The sequence below is a fragment of the Callorhinchus milii genome, unplaced genomic scaffold (genome assembly GCF_018977255.1).
Source record: "Callorhinchus milii isolate IMCB2004 unplaced genomic scaffold, IMCB_Cmil_1.0 Scaffold6, whole genome shotgun sequence".
Taxonomy (NCBI): domain Eukaryota; kingdom Metazoa; phylum Chordata; class Chondrichthyes; order Chimaeriformes; family Callorhinchidae; genus Callorhinchus; species Callorhinchus milii.
The window spans coordinates 28,944,446-28,971,593 of NW_024704747.1; the positions used below are offsets into that span (position 1 = coordinate 28,944,446).

At 39.7% G+C, this 27,148-nt stretch overlaps 2 protein-coding genes across 2 annotated transcripts; both read right to left on the reverse strand.

Annotated features, from left to right (window-relative positions):
• Nucleotides 1-2,075: 2,075 nt before the first annotated feature.
• On the reverse strand, nt 2,076-4,710 carry LOC103176407 (ermin). Its single transcript, XM_007889916.2, has 2 exons — nt 3,723-4,710; nt 2,076-2,419 (listed from the first exon to the last, which is right to left on the reverse strand). Exons 1-2 carry the CDS (start codon nt 4,489-4,491, stop codon nt 2,076-2,078), a joined length of 1,113 nt encoding a protein of 370 aa, XP_007888107.2. The 5' UTR covers nt 4,492-4,710.
• Nucleotides 4,711-19,687: 14,977 nt separating this feature from the next.
• LOC103176406 (cytohesin 1 interacting protein) lies at nt 19,688-25,228 on the reverse strand. Its single transcript, XM_007889915.2, has 8 exons — nt 24,952-25,228; nt 24,242-24,291; nt 23,763-23,817; nt 23,558-23,660; nt 23,353-23,446; nt 22,507-22,573; nt 21,992-22,058; nt 19,688-20,651 (listed from the first exon to the last, which is right to left on the reverse strand). The coding sequence occupies exons 1-8, from the start codon at nt 25,132-25,134 to the stop codon at nt 20,194-20,196; spliced, it is 1,077 nt and encodes a 358-aa protein (XP_007888106.1). The 5' UTR covers nt 25,135-25,228; the 3' UTR covers nt 19,688-20,193.
• Nucleotides 25,229-27,148: the final 1,920 nt, after the last annotated feature.

Genomic DNA, 27,148 nt, shown 5'->3' on the forward strand with positions numbered 1-27,148 from the left:
GAAAAACAAATTAAAATGGTAAAAAAAAGTTTTTAAATGTAATATTTTTGATTGACTTCATGTGGATGTAGTTTTCTGCAGTACAGAATATATGGAATAGATATTTTTAATCTTTAATGAACTATATTTAACATCCAGTGAATTAAGCAGTATGACAATTCTAAAGATGTTTGTATATATTTTTTTCCTGACCAGCTTCAAACGGTTAGAAACTGTTTTATTGAACCACTTTTGATGATGATAATAATAATAATCCTTGCATTTGACATAGCGCGTTATCACATCTTCGAGATGTCTCAAAGCGCTTCACAGAACATACTGTAAAGAAGTGACTGTATATTTTGTGGGCAAAACACAAAATATACCATCTACATACATTGATTGACTGTCAATGCATCAGTGATATTGTGCATAAGATAGGCTAGACATCATTTCTCAAATGGAAAGAGTATTTCTAGTTCGGAGTAACAGCTAATGGTGTGGTTATGGGCCCAGAATGCCACAAGAGGACACTGTTTCACTGTGAATAATTCTGTGTAGCAATACAGAGGATTGTGTTAGTCAGTCCAACACCCTGACTCAGGAAACACTTGCAATTCTCTGAGATAAAGAACTTTTGTCCAAATCATTTTCCCTGAACCGTAAACAATTCCCGGACTAGAACAATTAAATATGTGTTTGGCCTTTGCAAGAACCATCGGACAATTATTCCCATCTTCCCAATGATATTGTGTGCATGGGAATGGTACTGAAGAATAGATTTATCAGCCTTGGTTTGGAACAAACTGTCCTTTCATCACTGGAATAAATAAGATCTTACTCACTTTGAACACCAGAGTTTCTCTTCTCGTGTATAAAAGAATGCAAACAGTGCTGTGTCTAAACATCGGTATCTGTATTCCGTGAGTTTGAATAAGTAATTAAATTGTTTACACGGGGCTGGTTCAATAAGGTTCAATAAGGCCATTTTGGGCTTCCTTACAGATCTGCAGTGAAGGACAGAAGTACAATAGGTATCCTTTAGCATTGTGTGACATATACAGCAGTATGGCGTTACCAAAATAAATACCAAAGCAAATAAAAGACAATAAAGCAAATGGTGTAAAATCCTTGAAGCATCAATTTATTGTTTTTTTTTAAGCACAGAATGATCTCAACAAGGAAAAGGCAATATAGCTGATCCATTAAATTAGGAATTCTATCGCACATCAATGAATGTTTATTGCAGCTAGTTGGGAATATTGAAGGGAATAGTGCCAAACATATCAAGAATTAACAATTTCTTCCTATTACAACAGTTTGCAAGCAAAGTATGACAGTATAATGACTTTACTTAATGCTTGAAAAAGGCTACTAAATTTACCGCTTCAGAAAGCAACACGTGTAAATAGCCCTTTGACCTTTCGAACTGCGATTGGGTGAAAGGAATAAAATATAATTCTGATTATCTATTTAATAATAATACCTACATTTGATATAGTGCCTTATCATGTCGTTGAGACATCATTTGTATATTTACTAGTTCATAAATGTGTTTATAAATTTTTTTCATTATTTATATGCATAAGAAAAATGCACTGTACTTTGATGTAAAGCTCTGATACTTTCCAATTAACCCTTACAGCATTATTCACTGCTTTGGGTTGTGCTAACCATGCAAAGTTTTGGTTTACGCAGCAGGGAATGTTTTTTTCTTAACACTAACACACGCTGTGTAGATACATTTTAAGATACAACAGGATAGTCATCGATAACATTATAAGATAGGTTTGAAATAGGAGTATATGACGAGCTATATATTAATTCCTGAATTTAAAAATGACAAAAGCAATTTGGTCATGCTGTAAAGCGAGACATATGATCTATCCTAATTAGCAAAATTCCTATTCCAACTCATAGTTAATATACTTTCCAAGTTTGAACCCAAGAAACTTTTGCTTATTCTGTATTTCGATTACTTTACATTCATATATTATATATAGATATATATATTAGCTTCAGAAGTGAAAACAATGTCCAATTACATTAACTAAACTAGAGAAATGTGGTTATCTTTGTAAGTTTGCTTGCGGTATTCAATTAATATGCAACATGGACTCAAATTCATCGATTCGCTGCTTAGTGTTTCCTTTCCTGATTTTGCGGTAGGAGACTGTGTTATACCTGGAGTAATTGTGCTTGGTGATGTCAAGCTTCCTCCCAGTACAGTCGCTGCTGGTTGGTGACTCCAGTTGATAACTGAGAACAGGACTAACTGAAGGAGATACCGATGATCCATTTTCATGTTGGAATTCCTCTGAATAGACCTCTTCGTCTGCCTCCATATCATCATCAACTTCTGTTACACTGCCATCTCCATTCACCTTGCAATCTTCTTCTGTTAATGGCACAACCTCTTCTGAAGGTTTCCCTGCAGGGACTGATATATTTTTTTAAAATTAATTTTATTTAATTCGTCACCAAACCCAGCAGCCGAAATTGGCTTCCAAACCCAGAACGCTTCAGTAGCTGAATAATTGTAAATTAAATTTGGTCAGAGCGGTGGTTAAAGCTTAGGAACTCTCTCCCCCTCTGCCTTGCCCCCTCCCTCCCTCCCTCCCCTCTTTTAGATCACGGCTAACGACCTTCTTCTTTGACGGTGCTTACGGTCACCTTCTCCTTCCCCCTAGCTCGGTGTCAGGCTCCGCCACTGTTAAGCGCTCTGAGACACTGCCCCGTGTGAAGTTCTTGTTATAGGTTGTGGATTGGACATTTGGGGACTGTATGGAATATATTAAACAGGGTGTCTTCTAGTAAGATGAAATGACAAGAAAAAGGAGCATTTCCCCCTTTCCACATGTGGGAATCCACCACATTCCCAATATCTGCAAAAAAATACTCTGAGTCACTTCAAATATTTCTATGTACAGGTTTTCAATCCAAAACAGACAGAAAAAAAGTTTGTCGTGTAATAAACGAAAACTATATAAAACTCAAACCCATACATGATCCTTAACTGTCTTGCAATGACCCTGTTCTTGTCCTAATTTGTGTAAGAATATATAAGGGGTTAAGAGCAGGATTGCAGGATTTGAGAATTATAATGTGATCCTAGACTCTAATATAATAATAATCCTTGCATTTGATTATAGCGCCTTATTACGTCTTCAAGAATGTAGCGCTTCACAGAATATACTGAAAATGAATTGACTGTATATTTTGTGGGCAAAACTGGGTTCTGCAGCTCCTAATATAATTGTTAATTTCATTAAACTTAAGCATCATTGAAAGTCTTGTCCATTACTGTCCATTTCCCTGTTAAAATGTTGTAATTTATTAATTACTTCAATATATAGTACTTTGCTGCTGAGAGAGATGTTTCTTTGTAGCTCAAAACCGAGCCAATTTTCCATTACATTTGGGGTTTACGTTTGTATTCTACTCTATATTGGATAGCTGTATAAATTGTACCGGTAATTGTCTGTTGCATTGCTTGCTCAAGATCCAACCAATGTTAATTAACAGGCAGTAATGAAAATAATAATACTTGCATTTGATATAGCGGCTTATCACGTCTTGGAGACATCCCAAGACGCTTCACACAATATTCTGTAAAGTGAATTGACTATATTTTGTGGGCGAAGAGTTAATTAGATGTATTTCTTTTCAAGAATAATAGATGATAAACTGATCCAATACAATTAACCATTCTGCCAGCGATTATATTAAACAATGATTTTTACCTGCTTCGTTGGTCTTCACACCAGCAGAGATTTCCCTGGCCCTGTTGTCTTGCACTGTATCCTTGTCCTCAATTTCTTCTTTTTCAGGATGCGTTGTGATTGCTTCGCTCTCTGCATTTTCAGACTGAATAATCTCCACAGGAGAAATAATCCCCTCTGTGGTGAGAATGGTTGCTCCTGGGGATGACACACGTTCTTCCCTGGGTTGATCAATCTCTTCAGTAGTTGTAATGTTCTCCTCAACGGGCAATTCAGCCTCTTCTGCAGCTGATGCAGTCTCTGTAGCCAAGTTGGGTTCGTCAGCAGATGGAACGATTTGTTCTTCAGGTGAACTCGTCTGCACATTGAGCGGAACAATCTCTTCAACAGGTGAATTGGTTTGCACAGAGGTTAGCACTGTTTTCTCTGCAGGTGAACTGGTGTCCTCAAGGGGTGGAGTAATCTCTTCTGCGGGTGAATTCATCTCCACACTCAATGGAACAGTCACTTCTGCAGCTGAACTGGATTCCACACTGGCTATCACCATTTGCTCTTCAAGCACAGGACTGGTGATTTCAGTGGATGAAATGGGCTCTTTCGCAGATGAACTGTCCTCGGTGGATTTAGCAGGTAACTTACTTTCCTGTTTAAGTAGAATTGTTTCTTCTGTTGAGGGAATAGTGTCTACCATCCCCTCTATAACATCAACCACCCCTTGTTCTTTTATACCAACCTTAGACCCAGCAGTGTCAACTGAGTTAGCAGCTAAAGTAGGGTTTTCTTCAGTCATTTTCAGCTCTACTCTTGTTAGTAAGGTCCGGATAGATTATAAACCTTCGAGAGTAATTGTGATGGTAGGGTTATGCTTCAGATGTGAATGTTGGGCAAAGAAATGGATGAAGACTATACAAGATGATGTAAAATGCTGTTCATCCTGTCAACTCCAACCAGACACTGCGAGCTAAAAGACCATCAAGTAAATGATTCTCTGCCCATTGCTCAGGCAGCTGCCCACTCTCACTCATAAATCACATGTCCTAATTCAATTCATTAGATTGCACAATGGGGAGAAAGTTCCAGTTTGCAATTTAATTAATTAACGCACAATCTATGCAGTTAGGTGTTGCCCAGGCCAGTTGGTGGCTTGTATTGCCTGACTTACTTACTGACTGAGCCAGTGGTGAACACTAGCCTTCACTTGTAGGTTATAAATTGGCTCTTTGTGTCTTGGTCTCTGAAAAATGAAGTGATTGTTCCAAATCTTTAATCCCTTATGAGTAATCACATTGTATCCTGGTGTCAGGCAATAATACAGCCAGATTAAAATTCCCAGCCACGCTGGCATTCGTAAAATTCTAGTCACCGTATTAGCTGGTTCGAAGGAGGTGTAAATTCCTCTGATGTTTAGATGTTTTTACGTACAAAACACCAAGGCTCAACTGAGGTGCAATATAATTATTCAAATCAATAATCAACTAGAGATTCACACACCAGTTTATGGGTCTACTGTATTGAAAACTATTAGCTATATAATCATATCTACAAATGTCAGGTTTTATTAAATGTTCTTGAAATCATTATGGAGAGTGAGAGCAGACTGCAGCAAATTAAAGAGTGAATTATATGTATTATATAAATGCGCTATTTAAATGCAAGTTGTTGTTATTGTTATTTGCCCTGTAGTTTTCCCCCTCTCTATCCTAAAGGCAATGACTAGAATGACAATATACTTCAGGATGCCCAATTCCTCCGGTAACCCCACCCGTTTTTCTTTCTTCATGTACAAGTCGATTTGATCTGCTAGTTCTTCTAGTAAGTTGAAATCTTAAGAGCATCATATGTTTTGAACTCAATATAAAAATTTCTGGAAACAAGAAAAAATCAGTTGACCTAAAATATCTGGTATTGGTAACTGGAAATAAGTTCCACTTGCTAACAGCATGTCCCAATGCCCCAATTTTCAAAGCTGTGGGGCGCTTTGTAGAAATGTAGAAAGTGCTTTTTTCTTATATTAATTCTGTGAGGTCAAAAGAGAGATGTGAAGCTTTCAATAACGGTGGCAAATTGCAAATGGTCACATTTCAATTTTATCTTCTCTTCCCATAAAAGCCCTTCACACGTTGTGCCAGTTTCAATGAATGCCATAATCCATTTGTGATTGTGATGAGTTTCTTTTCACCAAATAAGTTTCAAACACTTTAGCGATTCAATGAACTGTTGCAAGTCTGAAATGTTTTTAACAGTGTCTAAGTCGCCTAGGGTAGTTTTGCCAAAGTAAAATAATGTATTGATGAAAGGCAAAATACTCCGGATGCTGGAAATCTGAAATAAAAACAGAAGTTGCTGGGAACACTCAGCATGTCAAACAGTATATTGATGCATTTCCCCGTGGTGAGTCTTCAATCAAGCATACTAACGTCTGAAACATTTATCTTGGGAGAGAAAACAGATGCCAGCTATATTCAGCCTTTTCTCACATAGGGCCTAATTGGTAGCAAAAGGCTGGCTGTCTCAGACTGAATAGCCCTGCCAGCATATGGTGCAAAAGGAAACTAAAGACAAAAGGTCATCGACTTTCCTCTCTCCATAGATGCTGCCTGACCTGCTGCCTGTTCCCAGCCACTTCAGTTTTTATTTCAGACTTCCAGCATCTGCAGTATTTTGCCTTAAGGTATATTTGGTCACTTTGGTTTCCCTGCCATCACCTTTAAACAGTTAAATCTTTACTTGTTAAAGCTTTCTTTTGCATTATTGAGTCATTCCCATTTCTCATACAAACCATTTATACCTTATTTAAGTGGTAGACCTGAATTATGGGTTACTTTCTGGTAATTAACTTCATTCAGTGCTTTGTGTTTCATGTCTATAAGGCTACTTTGTTTTTCATCTATATTTGACCTCGGTAAAAGTTTTAAGGCAACGTAGATTTCCTTGAGACATTTTATTTCCGAATGCAGTGAGATTACAGTGTTCAAAAATATTGCTGCTTAACATTGCAATCATCAGGGAGATTTTCAATCAACAGGTTCCATTTGAAGTGAGAGTCTTGTTTATCACCTGACAAATACCATGGCAGATCTCTGCCACTTCAATCCAGCCTCAGCATTTCCAACCCTTACCAAAACGTATGTGTCACTAGGTTTTGAAATCTACTATAATCTTACGCACAAAAAAAACAGAGCAATATGCCTGACACTGCGACATGTTTACTTAGAAGTATTTAATGCTTTGGACCTAAGTCAAAGTGGAGAATTAATGATTTATGGTAAGATATGAAGGGCCTCTTGGATGTTTTTTTTGTAAACTTGATTAAAATTCCTGCTGCCTGGATTAGCATTACATAATGGAGTTCTTTTCGACCGTGCTTATGGTCACCTCTTCCACCCTCAACTCCCGGCTCAGCATCAGGCTCCGCCACTGTTAAGTGCTCTAAGATGCTACCCTGTGTAGAGGACGCTATATAAGCGCAAGCTGTTGGTCTTTTATGCAGACCAAGGAGAAAAGATACAAGGGTAAAGGGTAGACCTTTTAGTGCAATATTACAGTGTGCTCAACTTAAAGACTTGACTTGGTATCCTTGTCTTGGTTGGCATTGCAAGCTATGCAGTGTTAGCTGGTTAGATTCCAGCAGTTTCCCAACGCACACTCCCCAAGCCTTGGCTCTTACAAACGTAGAAACAGGAGGAGGCTATTCAGCTGCTCAAGCATGTTCCACCATTCTATAAGAACATGGTTGATCTGTACCTCAAGCCCAATTACCCGCCCTTGCCCAGTATCCATTAATTCCGTGACCTAACACATATCTATCCACCTCCGTCTTGAAAATGTGAATGGATCCAAAATCCACAGCCTTTTGGGGGAGAGAGTTCCAGATGACCCTTTGGGCGAAAAACTGCCTCCTAGTTTCAGAAAGTGCCTGATACTTTCCAGAATCGGTTAGTGAGGCTAAGATCTTATTCTGGGTGTGCAGAACGATTTAATATTCTTCAATAAAATGTTTTGAGCAATAGACAGACAGGGGTTTTGGTATAATTTTTTTTAGAAAAAATTCAGAAACTAACAGAAATATGAAGGGTGGAAATAAAAACATAAATGTAAGTTCATGGTGAAAAACGTCAAGCTATTTTCTCTCTCAGCTGCTGATGGGTCTGTCTGGATTTCCAGTATTTTGCATTTATTTCACATCCACTTGGCTTTAAAGGGACTCTGTGATCATTCACTCTTGGTACAGACTCAAAAATTGGCAGTGAAGCAATACAGAGTGTATGTGGCACAGTTGAACAATACACTATGTTTCTGTGCTTTGAGACAGATCAAGTATTCTTTTGGGTGAGATAGCATGCCACCACAAAAGACAACAATTTTTCTTTATGTGCCCACCAAAGTGAATAGAAATCATATCATTAGAAAGTGAAGCACCATGTTCTTATCAACAGTTACCGTGATTTGAGATTATCCATGAATATGATTGCATCACACACTGCACAAAGGGATAAAAGAAACAAATTAGCACATTTACAGAACCTCAGGTGGGATTATCCTTACAAAATAAATGTTTCAGACACAGAGATCTCCTTATAAATTGTTGTGAGCTGTACTGAGCGAATTTTGTCTTTTCAGCAGTCAAGTCTTAGGAAGAGGCTGAGTAATCAAGAACCAGTTTAAGCACATTGTAAAGTTAATAATAATAATAATAATAGTTAGGTATGAATGTTTCACAAATGATCTCCACGTCGATCCAGAGCTTAATTTTCAATGATACCTGCATAGATTGCTCAATTATAAACCACACGGTTCAACTAATGACGTAATCATTTTACACCACTTCATACTGTAGTAACCTACCATTGTTAAGTGATATTTTCTATGTGACCCGAGCAACGCATACATGGTTGGAACACCTGTTATGCTTTTTTTAACTGAATTGTTGTGAGAAAAACACCTCCTTCAAGGCCCGTCTCAAGACCTTCCTCGTTGACCGTGCCTTTGGCTACACTCCGAGCTCTACTCCCCCTACCCTCAAACCCTCTGGATTCCAACCCCCAGCTCAGGAGCAAATTCTTCATGGTCCAGTGCCTTGGGACATCCTTCAATCGTAAAAGGCGCTCTATAAATGCAACTTGTTGCGGGGTTGTTGTTTTATGTATCTAAGGGATTTAGCCCTAACCCTGAATTGCTGCCTGCCCACCATTTGGCTTAATAGAAAGGCAAAGTTTGAGTTGAGTTGCATGGAGTTGAGTTGCGGAAGGAAATTGGACAACTGCAGGCATAATGCATCATCCTCAAACTCCCCCGATCCATTTACAATGTCTGATCAAAGGCTATTGAAACATTGCTCAGAAAATACCTCTGAGCATTGTAAGTACATCTCAAACGTAAGAGACTATCAGTGAGCAGCAGTGCCCTGGTTCAGTGATTCTAAAATTCAATAAACTACTTGGTTTCATCCGTTGTGGTCTACAGAGGTCTGAAAATGTCAACTCTTATTAAGCACATAGGTGTGAAAAAGTTAAATGTTGGCAGTGACATTGCTCTTAGGGCAGGAAAGCACTCTACAATTCCTCTAGATGGCTCTGTAAACATAACTGCTTCTAAAACAGTTTGTTTTCTCAGTTTCCATTAACTGTCGTATTTCCGTTCAGTCTTTGGGTTAGTGAAATGGGTCAGTACCTGATGCAAAGAGATTTCCCCTGTCATATCTGCAATGAAGAATTACCAATAGTAGATTTTAATATGTAAAGTATTTTGATGCATATTTGAATGTTTTTATAGGTTGGTTGTAGTTTTACTTCAAATAACTGTGGGGTGCTTATTAATACGTGAACTAGTAAAACAAGGACATATTATAGAGTACTTAGGATGTTTTTGCTTTGCTCTTTATAATAATTAGGCAGGAAGTAGAGAGGATCTTTGCCTCCCTACTTCTACCTTGCTGTTTCAATGTTTGCTTAGCTCTTGTCAACCTGCACCTAATGCTTACCGGAATTAGGTAAGGAGAGAGAGAGAGCGCATTCCATTCCAACAATCTATCTCTGGGATTTCTATGTGTATTTTGGGATGCATGGAATTCTCAGTTTGGTTTGGATACTCTTAATAATAATAATAATAATCCTTGCATTTGATATAGCGCATTTCACGTCTTCAGAATATACTGTAAAGTATATTGACTGTATATTTTGTGGGTGAAAATCTTAAGCAATGGTAATAAGTTTCCACATGTGTCAGACACCTGTGACCAAAATAAAATCACCTTACATTAGATTAGTCCATCTCTGATTCTGACCTCAGTTCGCTTGTTATGTGGTTGAGGTTCTTTTGCTTCTTTCATCACCTCTCTACTGAGATCAGGAACTCAACCATACAGAGGATCAAATCTTTATCCCATCACCCATGGCACTATCCATGTTTTGTTTCCATTTTTCCCTCCATTGTAAAATCATACAATATTGCAGCACCGAAGGAGGCCATTCGGTCCATCGTGCCTGCTCTTTGGAAAAGCTATCCAATCAGTCCCACTCTTTCCCCATTTCCTTGCAAATGTTTCCTTTTCAAGTACCCATGTAATTCCCTTTTGAAAGCTGTTAATTGAATCTGTTTCCACTAGGCTTTCAGACATTATAAAATTTTAAGTCAAGTAAGATAATACATGAAAATCATCCACATCATATCTTCCACATAGAGATATTGTTTAAATTCCATGATCTTGTCTTATGACATATCCTGGCCTTTCCCTATTAAGATAGAAACGTATTCAAGGTGATTGGGAGCTGTGCAGTCTGTTCACTAATTTGATATTGACATTCCATTCGCAAAACTCCAAAATTGTGTGTGTGTTTTTGTGTGCCATTTCTCTTCAGTCATCCATACTATATTTGAAGAGATTTAGATCAGCAACTTATGATGATGAACACCCACCAGACAATAAGAAGCATTGTCAAACATACTATTTGGCCTTTTGGGCTGAATTTCTACATAGGGCTCTCTGAGACATTGTAAATTGGAGAACAATTTCCTGATCTGAAGTGCCATTAAAACTGTGTTCATCAGAGTCAACCGTAGCTGTACCACATTCCGAGCAGAAACATTTCATACATTCCAATGTTAGAAAAATTGGAAAACACAGCTGCGGATAGTCATACAAAACCTCTGAAGAACATTCTGTGCAGGATACATCTGGCACGCTCTGAGAGTGAGTTCACCGTAATTGAGGTAGAGGCAACTGCTAACATTGTTCATCAGAAAGACATGGTAACTCTGATGACCAGTTGAGTGCGGTATTTGCTCATCCAGCAGAGCCTCTCAAGCTATAATTAAATGAGCGGTTGAGTTTGTCTCTCAGACGTGCGTCACTATTGAATGTGAAAACAGTGCAACACTCACTCTTGAATGCAGGAACATTAATAACAAGACTCTACTTGAGCTCAAATGACCTGTACTGTGATAACTTTCTCCAGAACCCAGTCAGTAAAAAAAATTGGTATTGATGTTTAAAGAAACACGGCACGCAATAAAACCAAGACCCGAATGTACCCTCACTAAACTAGCAGGAAACAGATACATGCATTCAGCAGAATATCAGCGAACAGATAAATACACCCACTGGAACACCAGTGAATGGACATGTACACCTAACACATCACACGTGTATGTGTGTGTAGCCTTTTATCACCTGTAAATGCAATTGCTGTCGAAAGTATAGAATTTGGTATTGATTCAAGAGTTTACTTTAAAAGAATGATATCTGATAGAGTCTGCCGTAAAATGCATTTCTGTGAAAGGCCTTTGGGTGCACAGGAAGGAAGAAAGGTTTGCCTGCAATATTAACATATTTTTTATGGGCTTAAGTTTTTGAAATGAATGTATCTCGTTCTCCAGCTACTCATTTTGCCGTTAAACCCACAACACATCAACCGATCATGTGCCTTGGCAACAAGGCAGCCTGTGACCTCAGACATCATGAATGAAACCGAAATAACCAACGCAAAAGCATATTTCCTGATACGATTCAACTTAATAGTACATTTACCATAATCATGAATAAAGCAACAAAAATTCACCATTCAGAGAAAAGCACTCAGCACAACTTTAAATGCACATTTGGTACGGCATCCAATATTTTAACAGTGAATTTCAGAGATGTTGCTTTTAGAACATTGTGATATTTAGTGATATAATTAGGGTAATATCAACCAAACAAACAAAAAAGCATGACTTGATCAGCTTTGAACATTTCATATTATTTCACAATAAACTACAGTATTCGCATTTGTGTATTTAGAAAACCCTGACATTTACCGAACCAACCTTGACAGCCCATCATTTATAGAAACCATCTTGGCAACAACATATACTACAGAGCTGTATCTTACTGGGAAAACAAGTAAATAATAACAAATAATAATAATAATCCTTGCATTTGATATAGCGCTTTTCACGTCAGGAGGACGTCCCAAAGCGCTTCACAGAACACACTGTAAAGTGAATTGACTGTATACTTGTGGGCAAACGCGGCAGCCAATTGCGCACAGCAATGTCCCACAAACAGTCGTAGATTGAAAATGACCAATTTAATTATTGTTTTTGGTTTTGGAGGGATTATTATTAGGCTCTGTGTGGAGTAAAGAAACTTGGCCCAAGGTTTCGCCCTCTGCCTGGAATTGAACTCAGGTCTCTCACTTGCAAAGCGAGTGCTCTAACCACTGAGCCTCAGGACTCCACAACAAGTAAAGTTAGAAAGTCAAAATCAAATGGATTGCAGCAAATTTTATTCAGGTTTGAACTATCCATAAAAACAGTAACCCCATACAGCCACAAATTGGACCTATTCCTCACAAAATTAGGTGTGTACACTTTGAAGAATTTAAACGCTCAATTTAATTTTCGCTCCAGTTCCTTTAATCTCATGCACATAGCCCAAACTCCTTTAGAAGACCAAAGCATATCAGCGTGGGCAGAATGTAGAATAGCTTGTATGCCCTTTCTAAGAGTAAAACATTTCTTCAGTCTTGTTCGTAAATTTATCACACATAAGATCTCAATTGATTACAGTTAGCAATAGATTTGAATATCTCGATGAATCATTTTGAGTGACCAAGGTGAAAGCAGGCTGCGATGAAGGCCTGGGCTAATTTCTGCTATTTGTGAACTCCACAGTAACTGTAGGTTATGCAATCCTCCTCAGGGAAGCTGTAGGTGATCAGATAGAGATGAGGTTGCTATTGGAAACAGCATGGGCTAAGTTCACGTTGTTCCCAAAATATTCCATAAACACCCCAGACTACACCACAGCAAAGGAGCATCAATGAATTTGATTCAACGACCAGGTAGAATTCAGTTACATGTTTAGTGTTATGTGCTTTTCAAACCATTGAATATTTGATGTTAACAGGCCAGTCAAAGCAAGATCTGATGGCATTAGTCCTGCAGTCACAAACGTTCAATTAAAATTGACTTTGAGGTCCTCACTTTCACGTACAAATGTCTTCATGCCCTCACATCTCCCTACAGACACCGCCACTGTCTAGCGCTCTGGGATGCTACCCCACGTGAAGGGTGCTATGTAAATGTAAGTTGTTGTTTGTTGTTGTTGGCCTGCTCATACCCTACTCCTGGGCTCACCATCTTCACTCAGCTACCACAGGCACTACACCCCTAATCTCTGGAACTCCTTGTCTCCATCTTTCCTCCTCGACCCCTCTTTATATATCATTAATTCCCACTTGAAATGCCACCTGTTTGAATCATAAGAAAATATCTGTCTGTGAAGTACGGTACTAAGAATATCTATCTGTCACTTGCTAAATTACCTGTTGTGATACATGCAAAGCTATCATTTGCAATGTATCTAGGAGAATTCAATACCATGTGTCATATGATATGAATAAACTATCTGGTTCCAATAATTGTGCATTCAACTCCATCTTAACCAGGTAAAAGATTAGTGGGATACAAGCACAACAGTTCTCCTTATTAATTGTTGTTCAGTGTCTTTTAAATGTGAAAGGACATTTGTGTGGGTGGAGATTGCTGAAGCTATAAGTGAGGTTTAAAAGTGGTCATTATAGGCGTGGGTGCTGTTTCCATCCTCACAGCTCAGCTTGAAGGAGAAGTGACCCGGTCAATAGGAATAAAATCATTTTTCATCAATCTTACACAATCAGTTCTTATACTAAATAATAATAATAATGCTTCCATTTGATATTGTGCCTTATCACGTTGTTGAAACATCTCAGAGAGCTTCACAGGATTTGCTGTGGAGTAGAGTGACTGAGTATTTGTAAGTGAACACAGCCTCCAATATGTACAAAAACAACCATAAAGTGAATGACTAATTTTAGCGCCATGGGTTCTCTAACTTTGACCCGAGAACCTCAGCTTAATATCTACTTCAGAAGAAGGACCTCCGACAATGCAGCACATCATTGGCACATTGAACTGCCAGACCAACATACAGCATGTTTGTAATATCAAATCTGTTAGAAAAAGAATCACCCAAATTGACAACATAAAACATACATCAGCCCCAATAGATTCCCAGCTAGCTACACTAGCTCCGTTTGTCGGCCTTCCCAACTCTTCCTTCCACAAGCTGCAGATCATTCAGACCTCGGCAGCTCGTGTCTTCTCCCACACTAGGCTCCATGACCCTATCACCCCCATCCTTGCCTGGCTCCACTGGTTCCCCATCCTCGTCCTCGCCTTCAAAGCCCTCCATGGCCTTGCTCCCTCCTGCGTCTATAACCTGCTAATGCCATATCAACCTGTCCGCTCCCTTCGCTCAGCAGGTTCCGGGCTGCTCCACGTCTCTCATCCAGCCCACCCCACCATCAGCAATCGGGTCTTCAGCCTCTCTGCCCCCACCCTTTGGAACTCCATTCCACAGTGCCTTTGTCTTGTTCCCTCGCTTGCCGCCTTCAAGGCCCATTTGGAGTGCTGTAGCTCAGTGGTTAGTGAACTCGCCTTGCAAGTGAGAGACCATGGTTCGATTCCCGGTAGGGTGAAACCTTGGGTAAGTTTCCTTACTCCACACACCTGATAGCAATCCCTCAAGAAAAAATAAATAAAATAATAATTTGGTCACTTCAATCCACATCTGTTTGTGGGACGCTGCTGTGCACAATTGGGGCTGCGTTTTGCCCACAAATATACAGTCAATTCACTTTACTGTATATTCTGCGAAGCGATTTGAGACGTCTAGAAGGCATGGAAAGTGCTGTATCTAATGCAAAGATTATTATTATTATAAGACCCTCCTCTTCAAACCCACCTTCGGTCACCCTCCTACCCTTACCCTCCCAGCCCCTAGCCGGGGTCCCATTCCCTGACTGTCCAGTGCCTTGGGATGTCCTCCCGACATGAAAGGTGCCATACAAGTGTAATTTGTTGTTGTTGAGTTTGGATCATTCAAAAAACAACAGCAGTACAACAGATAGCACTCTCTTGTAACCTAGCAAGCAGTGAGTACCTGAATACCTACAGGAAACCACATACACCACAACTTTAAGAAGTTTAAAAAGCTGAAAAATTGCAGCAGAGGAAAAACAGGATCAGGTTCAGATGAGACAAGACAAACAGACAAAATCATTCGCATGAATTCTTCCATTGTCTGTGAATCACACACGCAGAATGTGAAGATGTGCAATCCATTTCTAAAAGAACAAAAATAATAGTTTTGAAAGAATTATTTCATGCATTGACTGATTTGAGTCTCACCTCAGCAAGAGTAATGCTTATCAATTGTTAGTACATTGGAAAAAGAGCAACGGTTAAGACTAATGACATGTTTGCACCACATCCTGTTTTGATGAAGTATAGAGATGCTGGTTTGATTTAAATGATATACAAACCGGAGATTAGAGACTGTGGGTGCAAAGACCAATGATGAAAACGTGTCTGAAATGTTCTGTTTAATTTGAATGTATCTTTAATGTGCTGCCCTCTCCTTATCTTCTAGCTCCATCTCCTTGCTCACCTATTAACAACCGCCGTCAAACTCTCTCTGTCCACTGGCACCATTCCAAACCCCTTAAAACAGCCGTAATAAACACCACCCTCAAAAGACCTTCCCTTGATCCATCTCTCTTCTCAATCTACCATCTCATCTGTAACCTTGCAATGCTTTCCAAGCCCCTCCATCGTGCCCCTCCCTTGTCTCCTTCAAGGCCTGTCCCAAGATCTTCCTCGATCATCCTCCCATCTCCACCCTCTCGACTCCACCTCTGATCTCGGATGCAAACCTTCACTGTCAGCACCTTGGGACATCCTCCCAAGGTGAAAGGCGATATATAAATGTAATTTTGTGTTGTCATTTTGTATGGTACATCCCGGTGTGTATGAATGGTGTTTACAATAAGGGAGCCAATGAATTTCAACTACAAGTAAAAATTACAATGAAACATGAAGAACATTTATTTCAAAACACAAAGAGTAAAAAAAAACTGATACTTATGTCACCACTGACCCGCTTTTGCCAAGTGGCCAAATGGATTTGAAACCTACTCGGTTCTCATATATTTTTGTGAGTAATTTTATCCAGGAAAAAACACGACAAAGAAAAGATTGGCTTCCAAAGCACATTGTGGCCTTTGGTGTTCTGCAGGGCTTTTTTTAAAAAAAAACGAGATTAATACAAACCTCGCTTCACCTTGCAATGTCATCCAAGTTACTCTGAGGAGAGTTTGGCACAAAATGTTCTCATTTAAACCACTCTTCCCATCATGGGGAGAAAATGTTACTCAATGGCTACTCTATTGCTCCTCAGTGTCTGCAGAAATAATCTGGGCAAGATACCCATTTTCTGTTACTTTGCACTTTGGCTCATTTAAGAACTCCAGCCTCCAATATATACAGTTTAACTTGTCGCTACCTCAATTGACATGGTTTCAACTGAGATAGACTTGGGCTGAACAGCAGAGGCCTGACAATTCCCATGTTCTTTAAGCCTTGAGATCAAGATCTTAAACTTTATGATGGTGCAGAATTTTCTGAACAATTCCTAAATTCAGTCTCTGTTTTGGAAGCCGTTTTTTTGCATTTCTTAAAAGCAATCTGCAGAAAGTTGGCTTCAAAATTAAAATTATGCACATCATAAATTTGAAGACAATGGTCTCAAGGCTAAGACCGTGAGAAATTTCAGGGCCCACAAGCTCTTTATACTTTCAGACAACTTCATTTTCAGTGGGATCCTCACTCATTACATCGTGGAGTCCTGTAGCTCAGTGGTTAGAGCAGTCGCTTTGCAAGTGAGAGACCTGAGTTCAATTCCAGGCAGAGGGCGAAACCTTGGGCAAGTTTCCTTACTCCACACAGAGCCTAATAATAATCCTCCAAAACCAAAAACAATAATAAATTGGTCATTTTCAATCTACGACTGTTTGTGGGACATTGCTGTGCGCAATTGGCTGCCGCGTTCGCCCACAAATATACAGTCAATTCACTTTACAGTGTGTTCTGTGAAGCGCTTTGGGACGTCCTCCCGACGTGAAAAGCGCTATATCAAATGCGAGGATTATTATTATTATTATTATCATTGTGAAAAGAGCTAGAGTTAAAAGTCTTGTCTGAAGTCGAATTCGGAACACTCTTTCCATCTCAACATTTTGAGATTGAAAAAAAGATAATTGGGTTCAAATGTGAATATTAAATGTGACGATAGCCCAAAGACTGTGTGGAGTTTTGTTCTGGAAAGAGTGGTCTAACATTGCTTTTAGGGAAGGTTCAAACCTTTTAATTACATTGCCAATGCTGGGCTAACACACAAATCGCACATTAAGCTACACCGTGTGCAACTTCTTAAATGTTAGACTGCTGATTGCTGCAGTATTATTTCAGCAACAGCTAATGCCTTAGTATAACATCTAGCCCAGCCCAGGGTGCTTTAAGCAGGGGTTACCAAACGTAAATGACACCTAATAGTTCCTACGCTGTGAAAAAAAATACCCAGATCTCAGCAACTCTGAAAGTGTGAAAAAAAATGTTTCAGTTACTTTACATTCTACGCCCTTACAAATAACGGAATCACATTATCACATTATCCATCTGCACATGAGTTTCAATATGAATCAATTGGCGCTTCATTAATGTTATCAGAATTCTGCTTTTCTGATAGAACGATTATGTTTTTATGGTATCTTTGGTTGAAGGCAGAATATCTAGCTAACTCTTCCATGTAAAATAGTCCGATTAATATGTAGATTTCCTATCCGTTTGCTGCTTTTTTGGAAGGGAGATATTGACAGACAGATAGTATATAATCCAAACCGTGTAGACTTTATCTAGTAATCTGGGCTAGCAATTATATCGAAATGAGTACTGTACTTAAATCATGCATTAGCATTGAGAGTAGTAATGACAGCTTACTAATGACAGTAGCAAGACAAATAACTTTCTACTCAACAAAAATACAATTGTAAAAAGGAACTCAATGCAAGATTCATTATAGGAATGGGCTCTTATCCATTTAGCCCTTTTTACATAGAATTACATAGAATACACAGCACAGAAACTGGCCATTCGGCCCAACTGGTCTATTCCAGCATCTATGCTCCACATGAGCCTCCTCCAGCCCTTCCTCAACTAAACCTATCAGCAGAACCTTCTATTCCCATCTCCCTTGTGTACCTATCCAGCTTCCCCTTAAATGCATCTATGCTATTTGCCTCAACTACTCTTTGTGGCAGCAAGTTCCACATTCCCACCACTCTCTGCGTAAAGAAGTTTCTTCTGATTTCCCTCTATTTGATTTATTGGTGACTATTTTATATTTATGGCCCCTGGTTTTGGCCTCCCCCCACAAGTGGAAACATCTTCTCTATGGCTATAGAGACACTTTTCATAATTTTAAAGATCTCCATTAGGTCACCACTCACCTTTCTCTTTTCAAGAGAAGAGTCCAAGGTTGTTCAGCCTTTCCTGATAGGTATAACCTCGCAGTTCTGGTATCATCCTTGCAAATCTCCTTTGCACCTTCTCCAGTGCCTTTATATCCTTTGTATAATATGGGGACCAGCACTGTGCACAGTTCTCCAAGTGTGGTCTAACCAAGGTTCTATAGCAGTTTATCATAACTTCCCTGCTTTTCATTTCTATCCCTCTAGAAGTGAACCCCAGTGCTTGGTTTGCTTTTCTTATGGCCTTATTAACCTGCGATTTGTGTATCCGTGCCCCTAGATCCCTTTGCTCCTCTAGCCCATTCAGATTCTTATTTTCTAGGCAGTATGTGACCTCCTCATTCCTCCTACCAAAATGTGTCACCTCACATTTATCTATATTGAAATTCATTGACCAATTAAATGCCCATTCAGCGAGTTCATTAATGCCCTGTTGTAATTTGTTACAGTCCTACTCAGTATTAACTACACCCCCTGCAAATTGGTGTCGGCCGCAAATTTTGAAATTGTACTTTCAATCCTTGAGTCCAAATTGTTAATGTAAATTGTGAATAACAGTGGGGGGAGGGGGAGGTGGCATAAGCACGGTTGAAGAGGAAGGTTTTCAGGTGGGACTTGATAAAGGGGGAGAGAGGGGGCAAGGCGAAGGGATTGAGGGAGAGTGTTTCAGTACAGCAACAACACTGTACATCAATCCAGTACAAATAGTTAGGTCCTCTCTTGATGTATAGCTGCTCAGGGAATGTGTTGGGTGCAGAATCCTGCAAAGGTCAAAGTTTTAGAAGCATCCATGAAGTGGTATAGGGTTTGTAAACAGCTAGACCATGGCGTGGGAGTAGGGGTGATATCTAAGTATATTACAGTCGTGGCCGATATCTAAGTATATTACAGTCGTGGCCACAGACACACAAAGTGGTTTCTAGCAGGTAGTGATGAGGAGTAGGAACACTGGCTGAGGTTTTCCCTTCCCGAGATCAGAGAGACAATAATAATACCTTCATTTGATATAATGCCTTATCACGTCATTGAGATGTCTCAAAGCACTCAAAGTAAACAGAGGTGTGTGGAGTAAGGAAACTTGCCTAAGGTTTTGTGCCGGGAATCAAACCCAGGTTTTGTCGCTTGCGAGGCGAGAGTGCTACAGTAGGAGGGTCAGCAGAAGCGAGCAAGTACAATAGGAAACTTATAGCAGCACATAGCTGAGTAGACTTTCTTATAGCTTGATGTTAGCTTTGCAAGTACAGCCTGAGGTTCAAACCTAGGGCATTGCAATGCTTCCCAGTTTCACTCAAGGCAGTGGCTTTACAAAATGAGCCGCTGTGAGTGGAACCTAGAAGTGCTTTGAAAGGCCATGTGAATTTATTGCTTGATGTACCCCACCCTCAACATTTAGTTCCCAATAATGTTGTTTACAATAAGGGAAATGGATTCTTAAGTCATATAAAAGAGGAATGAAATCCTGCATCGATCCTCAAAGAGGTTCTGTGGTATTTCCCTGACGCACACAAATCTAGTCTTATGCTCAGATTAGACTTGCTATGGCTTAATACTACGCTTTGATCCTTAAGGTTAGGAATTGACTTGATTGCATTGAAATCTCGACACTAAAATCGACTTTCATCCTCTTCCACTGCTCTGTTTAAGCCCGGAATGAATTTCATGATACGCTTCCTAACGCTCTTAGACTTTCGAGGAAGGATCCCGCAGGAGCTGAGTGTGTCCCATGATGGGGACACAGGTCCACTGCTCGTGCTGCTCATGCTGACACTCCGACTCCTGCTCAGTTGGCTTTTTGGCAATTTGAAAAAGTCGTCTTCCCTGTTGAAGAGGCACTCCTCATCCACACTGCTGCGTCTGATGGGGCTTTCATTGGCCGTGTCGTCAAAAACACAGAGGTTATATTCTCCATCCTCGCTATCATCAGTGCATACGCTGAGCTGGCTCTTGCAGCTACTGTCACTTGAGAACCTCTCCTTGGTCCTTAAGGCTGAGGTGAACACAGAGTCACTGCTATAGAGACGAGATCCTGGAGATTTCGCTGCGCTATTACTCGTCGTCAATCCTGAAACAACAATAAAAACTTATTCCAAAACATTCGGAAAAATTTATTTATTTGCTTGTTGCAAATGGTCTCCTCAATTCCAATGTAAGCTTCGAATAATGTTGAAATATTTAAAAATGAGAGTCGTCAAAAGGGAATGTTAGCCTAATCAGCAAAGCCATCAATCTAAAAACACACACATCTCCCTCAGAAAGACAGCAAAAATAAAAATGTTTTATTAAGTGTCTTTTCGGAGAAGATTGGCATCTCTTTCCGTCAATTAAAACAGCCAATTGAAACATCCTCCAAGTGCACTGGACAACAACAACTTGCATTTATATAGGGTCCTTCACACGGGGTAACTTCCCGGACAGTGGGGGAGTGTGACCCCAAAACAGGGGAGAGGGGGAGGTGACTGTGAGCACGATCAAAATGGAAGTTCCTTAGGCGGGAATTGAACTTGGAGAGGGAGGGGGCAAGGCAGAGGGACTGAGAGAGAGAGAGAGTTCCAGAGTTCTAGAGGACAAAAAAAGCCTCTCAAAATGAGGCATCTGGAGTAAGAGCGGGGGAGTGGGTCTCATTGGTAGTGCTTTCAAAGAGCCGGCACAGGCACAATAGACCAAATGGCCTCTACGATTCTACGATTCCAAATGACAGAAGACTCTGCCAGTATTAAACTTTACAGATTACAGAGCAGCACCCAAGACTTCAAAGATTGCTGGTTCTAATAATAATAATTCTTGCATTTGATACAGCGCCTTATCACATCTTTGATACATCCCAAAGTGCTTCACAGAATATACTGGAAAGTGAATTGACTGTATATTTTGTGAGTGAAAAACACAGCACCCAGACAGAGACAATTCAACTCCCAGTAAGTCATTCAGGGAGCTGGGAGACCTCTCCTTTAAAGAGGTCAAAACATTTTTACAAGTTTTCTGAGGACAATTACATGAGACAGAAATCAAGTATCATTCCCTCTGAAGTGGGCCATTTGACCTATTGCAGGAAAAATCACATTGGTGCACTTGTACCAGTTTTTACATTATGTAGCCAATTTACTAGTCTGGCATGATCATTGCTGAACTCAGATCTAGGAGTACTAACTCTTCATTCACCACCGCTGAGATACTTCAGTTTGATGTAAGCCTAGCACAAACACACACACACTTCTCTGCACAATGGTAGTAATTGCAAAATTTGTTTCTCGCTTACATCTTTTCATTTCCCATCTCTTTAAACTCTTTAAACAAGACCTTACCAATGTGGAAAAAGTTGCTGTGCCATTTCAACATTAGATGTTCAATTTTAGATCATGGTTAAAACATCTTCTGCATTGTGGTTTCCAAACAGGAACTTACCATGAACTAGGCGTTGTTCCTGTAGCATAAGTGATCTGTACTCCACCCATTTATCTTGAAGCGTTTGCTAAGAGGCACAGGAAGATAGAATGTGGGTAAAATACAAGTTATATCCTGCACTTTCTGGAAATCTTTATTGCACTGCATGAAATGAAGGGGCACAGTGCTAAATCTAGTGAAGACACAGAGTGAGATAATATTTTAAGCAACATCACTTTTCCAATAGATGTCCTTGGACATTTTAAGGTGTCTTATTACTTAAATGAAAATAAGTAGCGGTAGGACACAGTTTGATAATCTTGACGGCTTTATTGTGCTTCTATCTGCTCAGTGAAGCTATCAGGAAAAGGTGCAAGTGTCTGTCAGTTGAACCAAACTCACTTCCATTACTGAGAAGGATAATTCCAGCATCCTGCTTTGTTTATTTGAACTCTCAGGTCATATCAGTTTTGACAGTGTGGATGTTCTGCATATCATCGCTTCACCATTCGACTGATGAAGTTTGGATTAAATACCTTTAAATTGTGCAATCTTGCTTCCAGTTCACGTCTCTTGACAGAAACTCTATTGAGAGTCACCAGCCTGTAAATGGAGAGACTTCAATCAGCAGATGGAGCGAACACCATTTAGTGGAGGTTTGTATTAAAACTAAGAGGAAAATAAGGAGAAATACCTTAATCCAAATTAATGTGTGCAGTTTGGATGTCAACCATGATGGGCGTTTTGCCCAAAAACATGAAAAAAATTGTTAAGACTCTTGAGCATTTGAACATGTGTCAAGTGTGAGCAAACAATAGTAAATATATATTCACTGCAGATTTAAGACTACCCAAACTTGTTACTTTGAGGTAATATTGAGCAAGGCCATTCTCCACGTAGAGTCTATTGACAGCGAGTGTCAGTTTGACTATGATGAGACATCACATGCCTAAGCCCAGGGAAGGGAGTTTGCAATAGCAATGGGAGCAGACATGTCATTTTTGTAGAGATTGCTTCAGGAAATGATTGTGCAAAATACATGTAACTGCCCATTGATGCTGATTCTGGGCATATTGAGGTTACTATGTGTGCAGATGACGCACAGTAACCTCAATATGCTCGGAATCAGCAGTTGGGATCAAACTTTGAATAGAATATAAACTCTTAAAGGGGACTTGGGCAGATGTATGATTTAGGTTGCACAATTTATACAGATCAGACTTACGAGACTTTTACTGTATTACAATGTAGGTGTGGATACTTCTTAAGACAATGGTTCAGTGAAATTGTGCGGTGGAAAATACGATCGACACAGTACAAATGTTAATGTGTCACATGGGTATGGTCTCCTAGAGGAACAACCCTCATTCCCTAATTCTCACCTCAAAAAATTGCCAGCCGAACGGACTAGGTTTACAATGTCTCTGTGTCTGAATCCTTTAGTATCCACTCCACTGATGTTAACTAGTATATCACCTGTTTGGTTAAAAGAAAATCAGATTGAGCTCTACCATCTGAAATTGCGGTTTATGCACATTCGTGAGAAAACAGCAAATGAGGCAATCAAAAGAGGAAGTATGGACTTACCCGCCTTCAGCCCTGCAAGATGTGATGGGCTGTTATCGTGTACTTTGCATATGAAGGTGCACATCTCCAGTGCATTTGTGTTTTTGTGGCCCAACCCACAGGTCTGACAGTAAAACACACAAGTACGATTTATTACAAAAAACAACTTGAAGAGCAATTTTATAAAAAAAAGCCAGTATACAATATAACTCTTTGAAATTCTCACCTGAATGTCAAATCCGAAAGATTCATTGTCTTGTTTGTGGAGGATCACGACTCTACTGTTTGGGAGAAAAAATGAATGTGGTTTATTTCTGACATGTTTATTCTATTTGCACAGTAAAAGAAGTAATGAGTGCATGACCCAACTGAATGCAACTCGCTGGAACAATGCTTGCAGTAGATATCTCTACATCCTTCCATTTATTGATATAGACCATAAATTAAATTGCCTAAATTACTAAAGGCAAAATACTGCTGATGCTGGAAATCTGAAATAAAAAAAGAAGTGGCCGGGAACACACAACAGGTCAGGCAGCATCTATGGAGAGAGTTAACCTTCGTCAGAACTTTCATCGACGAAAGGTCATCGGCCTGAAACGTTAACTCCTTTTCCTCTCTCCATAGATGCTGCCTGACCTGCTGAGTGTTCCCAGCGACTTAAATTATGTGAATACCGTAATATAAAGTAGTAAATATTCTTACTTTTCAGAATCTGAATTATCTGCCAAAGAGCTGGATCTGGTCAAAGCAAGCTGTAAAATAAATGATCAACATAACTGCAGCTTAACAACTGAAATCTTGATTAAGTGACAAATAGCCTCTATCAGCCTGGACAGGTGTTATTAATAATAAGAATAGTCATCCTTGTATTTCATAAAGCGCCATTCACATTGGGAGGATGCCATAAATCAAGAAATATTCAATCAAGAAACATTTATTTTCTTAGATCATTACTTGGCTGAACTCTTTATTGACCATTTGATGGATCATTTTGTACAAGTTCATTATAAATCTATTACTGCTTCAGAAATCTTCATTGATTATTGAATAAATTAAAAACAGGAGTACATATAAAGGTTCATTATTTCTAACCATTTCCAACTTCATTCATTTAATACCCACTTGTGTTCAGTACTATACAGGACATATGTTAAAGGTATTCAAAGAAACCATAACCACATACAGCATTCAATAATTACAACTAGGCTGCAATAAAAAAACTTTAAAACAAAACAAAGTTCCTGCATAACACTGTTGTTTTAGAAAACACGATGATACACAGTAATCAAATGAGTTATTACAGCTAACCAACCAATCAACAAACTAACTAACTAACTAACTAACTAACTAACTAACCAACAAACTAACTAACTAACAAAGTGTGTATTTACTGGGCTGGGTTAAGTTTTTACCTTTCTATGGCCACGGGGCAATGTCCCCAATGTGTTAGCAATTAAATTGAGGCGTTTGTTGTCAGTTTGCACAGTGAAAGTCCTGTTGGAGACCTCGACATAAGGATCGTAGTTGGACGACAAAGCATTCACAGCCATGTAATTCGCATTGCCATTGAACTCCACTGCCGCTTGCAAAGCCATGGCTGTTCAGGTCAGGCCAGAATCTCATTGCTGTGCAAGGCAGCTGTTGGTTAGAGTGAAATCAAACTAAGAACTTTAGCTCAATTCAGCACCACCCCTCAGACTCGTAGAGAAGTGTCACAACAGAAATCCTATCACGTGTATATTCAGTCTGGGTGGCAATTTACATAAATCTCTTTTGATCTCTGTTACTGTCTGGCCTGAGAATTTTGCAAAACCAGAAGTCAGAGCGGCGAGACTTAAGGCATCGACTCATTCACTAACCTTTCAATAGCAAGTCAATCAATCCAACTATTATATAACTAGTACACTTTCAATTTAATTGTAAAAGCCAATGTCTCTTTCTTTTAAAAGGGCAGTGTTTAATATACTGTAATATATTTATACAGTGAAATGTGGAATTAACAACAACAACAACAACAAGATTCCATTTATAAAGCGCCTTTCACGTCAGGAGGACGTCCCAAGGCGCTGCACAGTTGGGTCATGACCCGAGCAGGGGGGAAATGGTCAGGGTGAGGGGAGGGAAGGGAGGGAGCAAGGAGGGGGAAATGGTCAGGGTGAGGGGAGGGAAGGGAGGGAGCGAGGAGGGGGTAGAGAGTCGAGAGCGGAGCTGAAGGCTCGGTCAAAGAGAAAGGTTTTGAGACCGGCCTTGAAGGAGGAGAGGGAGGAAGCGGCGAAGGCACTGGGGATGGAGTTCCAGAGCCTCGGGGCTGAGAGGCTGAAGGCCACCGATGGTGGGGCGATTGGGGCGGGGGACGTGGAGCAGACCGGAGCCGGAGGAACGGAGGGTACGGGCAGGTAGGTAGGGGGATAGTAGGTCAGAGAGGTAGGAGGGAGCAAGGCCGTGGATGGCCTTATAGGTGAGGATGAGGATCTTGAAATCAATCAATTGAAATAGTGACTTAAGTTTTGCAAGACAGACAAACTGAAGAGCCCTTTTGTTAGTTGATCAGTTCATGGATATGAACAATTATGCATGAAATGTTTTGCCTCAATAATTTTAAATAAGTAGAAAGGGACATGCTCTCTCACTCTGTGCACCTGTGTCATAATGATATCATTAGTCGATTGCCAGATAACTTTCTGTGGGTAATAACCCCTTCACAAAAAAAAAGCAATTTTAATTTTGTCAATTCAAACAAGGACTGTATGTGGGACACTGCTGTGTGCAATTGGGCTGCCGCATTTCACCCACAAAATATACAGTGAATTTCACTTTACAGTATATTCTGTGAAGTGCTTTGAGACATCTCAATGATGTGATGAGGCCCTATATCAAATCCAAGGATTATTATTATTTATAGGTTTACCTGCAAAGCTATTAGTTATCAGTTTGAAACAACCTTAAATCATGTTTGAGTGAAAACACTTGGTGACATTGCATTGACACTGTTCTGCCCCATGTCAGCTAAGAAAGTGCTTTTCATTCAGTGTGTTACCTCACATTGAGGATGCTGGTTAGGATTTCTCTGAAGCTATTTGGTCTTTATCTTTTACACACTGAACTAAACCCTGTAACAAAATAAATGCATGCAGTTCAGATTCGGCAAGATGTGGGACATTGAACTCTTGTTATTTTACTACGAGAGGTTATTTGTGGCTTTTGTTACTGGAACGGTGTTAAGTTTCTCAGATTTTTTTTGCCAATTCAGATAAGACATACTCTTAAAAACCAAAAAGATGAGTCATGTAATGTGTGTGGTCATTTTCAAAGGGAACTGAAATGACTATGAAACAGGTTCAATTATTGATAAATTTCAGTTTACTAAGCTACTTTTCAAATCCATCCCTTACTTTTCTCGTCTCAGAATACAATTTGAATCGCCACACAACAGGAAGGATAGAGCAGTGATGGAGAGATTACAGTGCAGGTGATGTGATATAGGTGTTGACAAAAACATTCTCTTTTAAGGGATGATCACCCCCCAGAAAGGGATCCGCCAATCGACTGACAACCGGGTTCCCACTTACTGCTACGTAAACGGAGGCGTGTGGAGTAAGGAAACTTGCC

What these genes read in the sequence shown, in the direction of transcription:
- LOC103176406 (XM_007889915.2), bottom strand. Translation starts at nt 25,134, where the DNA reads ATGGCTTTGCAAGCGGCAGTGGAGTTCAATGGCAATGCGAATTACATG. An exon ending in TGCCCCGTGGCCATAGAAAG is followed by an intron (nt 24,292 to 24,951) that starts GTAAAAACTTAA and finishes TTTATTTTACAG; the next exon opens with CTTGCTTTGACCAGATCCAG. An exon ending in GATAATTCAGATTCTGAAAA is followed by an intron (nt 23,818 to 24,241) that starts GTAAGAATATTT and finishes TCTCCCAAACAG; the next exon opens with TAGAGTCGTGATCCTCCACA.
- LOC103176407 (XM_007889916.2), bottom strand. Translation starts at nt 4,491, where the DNA reads ATGACTGAAGAAAACCCTACTTTAGCTGCTAACTCAGTTGACACTGCT. An exon ending in TGTGAAGACCAACGAAGCAG is followed by an intron (nt 2,420 to 3,722) that starts GTAAAAATCATT and finishes AAAATATATCAG; the next exon opens with TCCCTGCAGGGAAACCTTCA.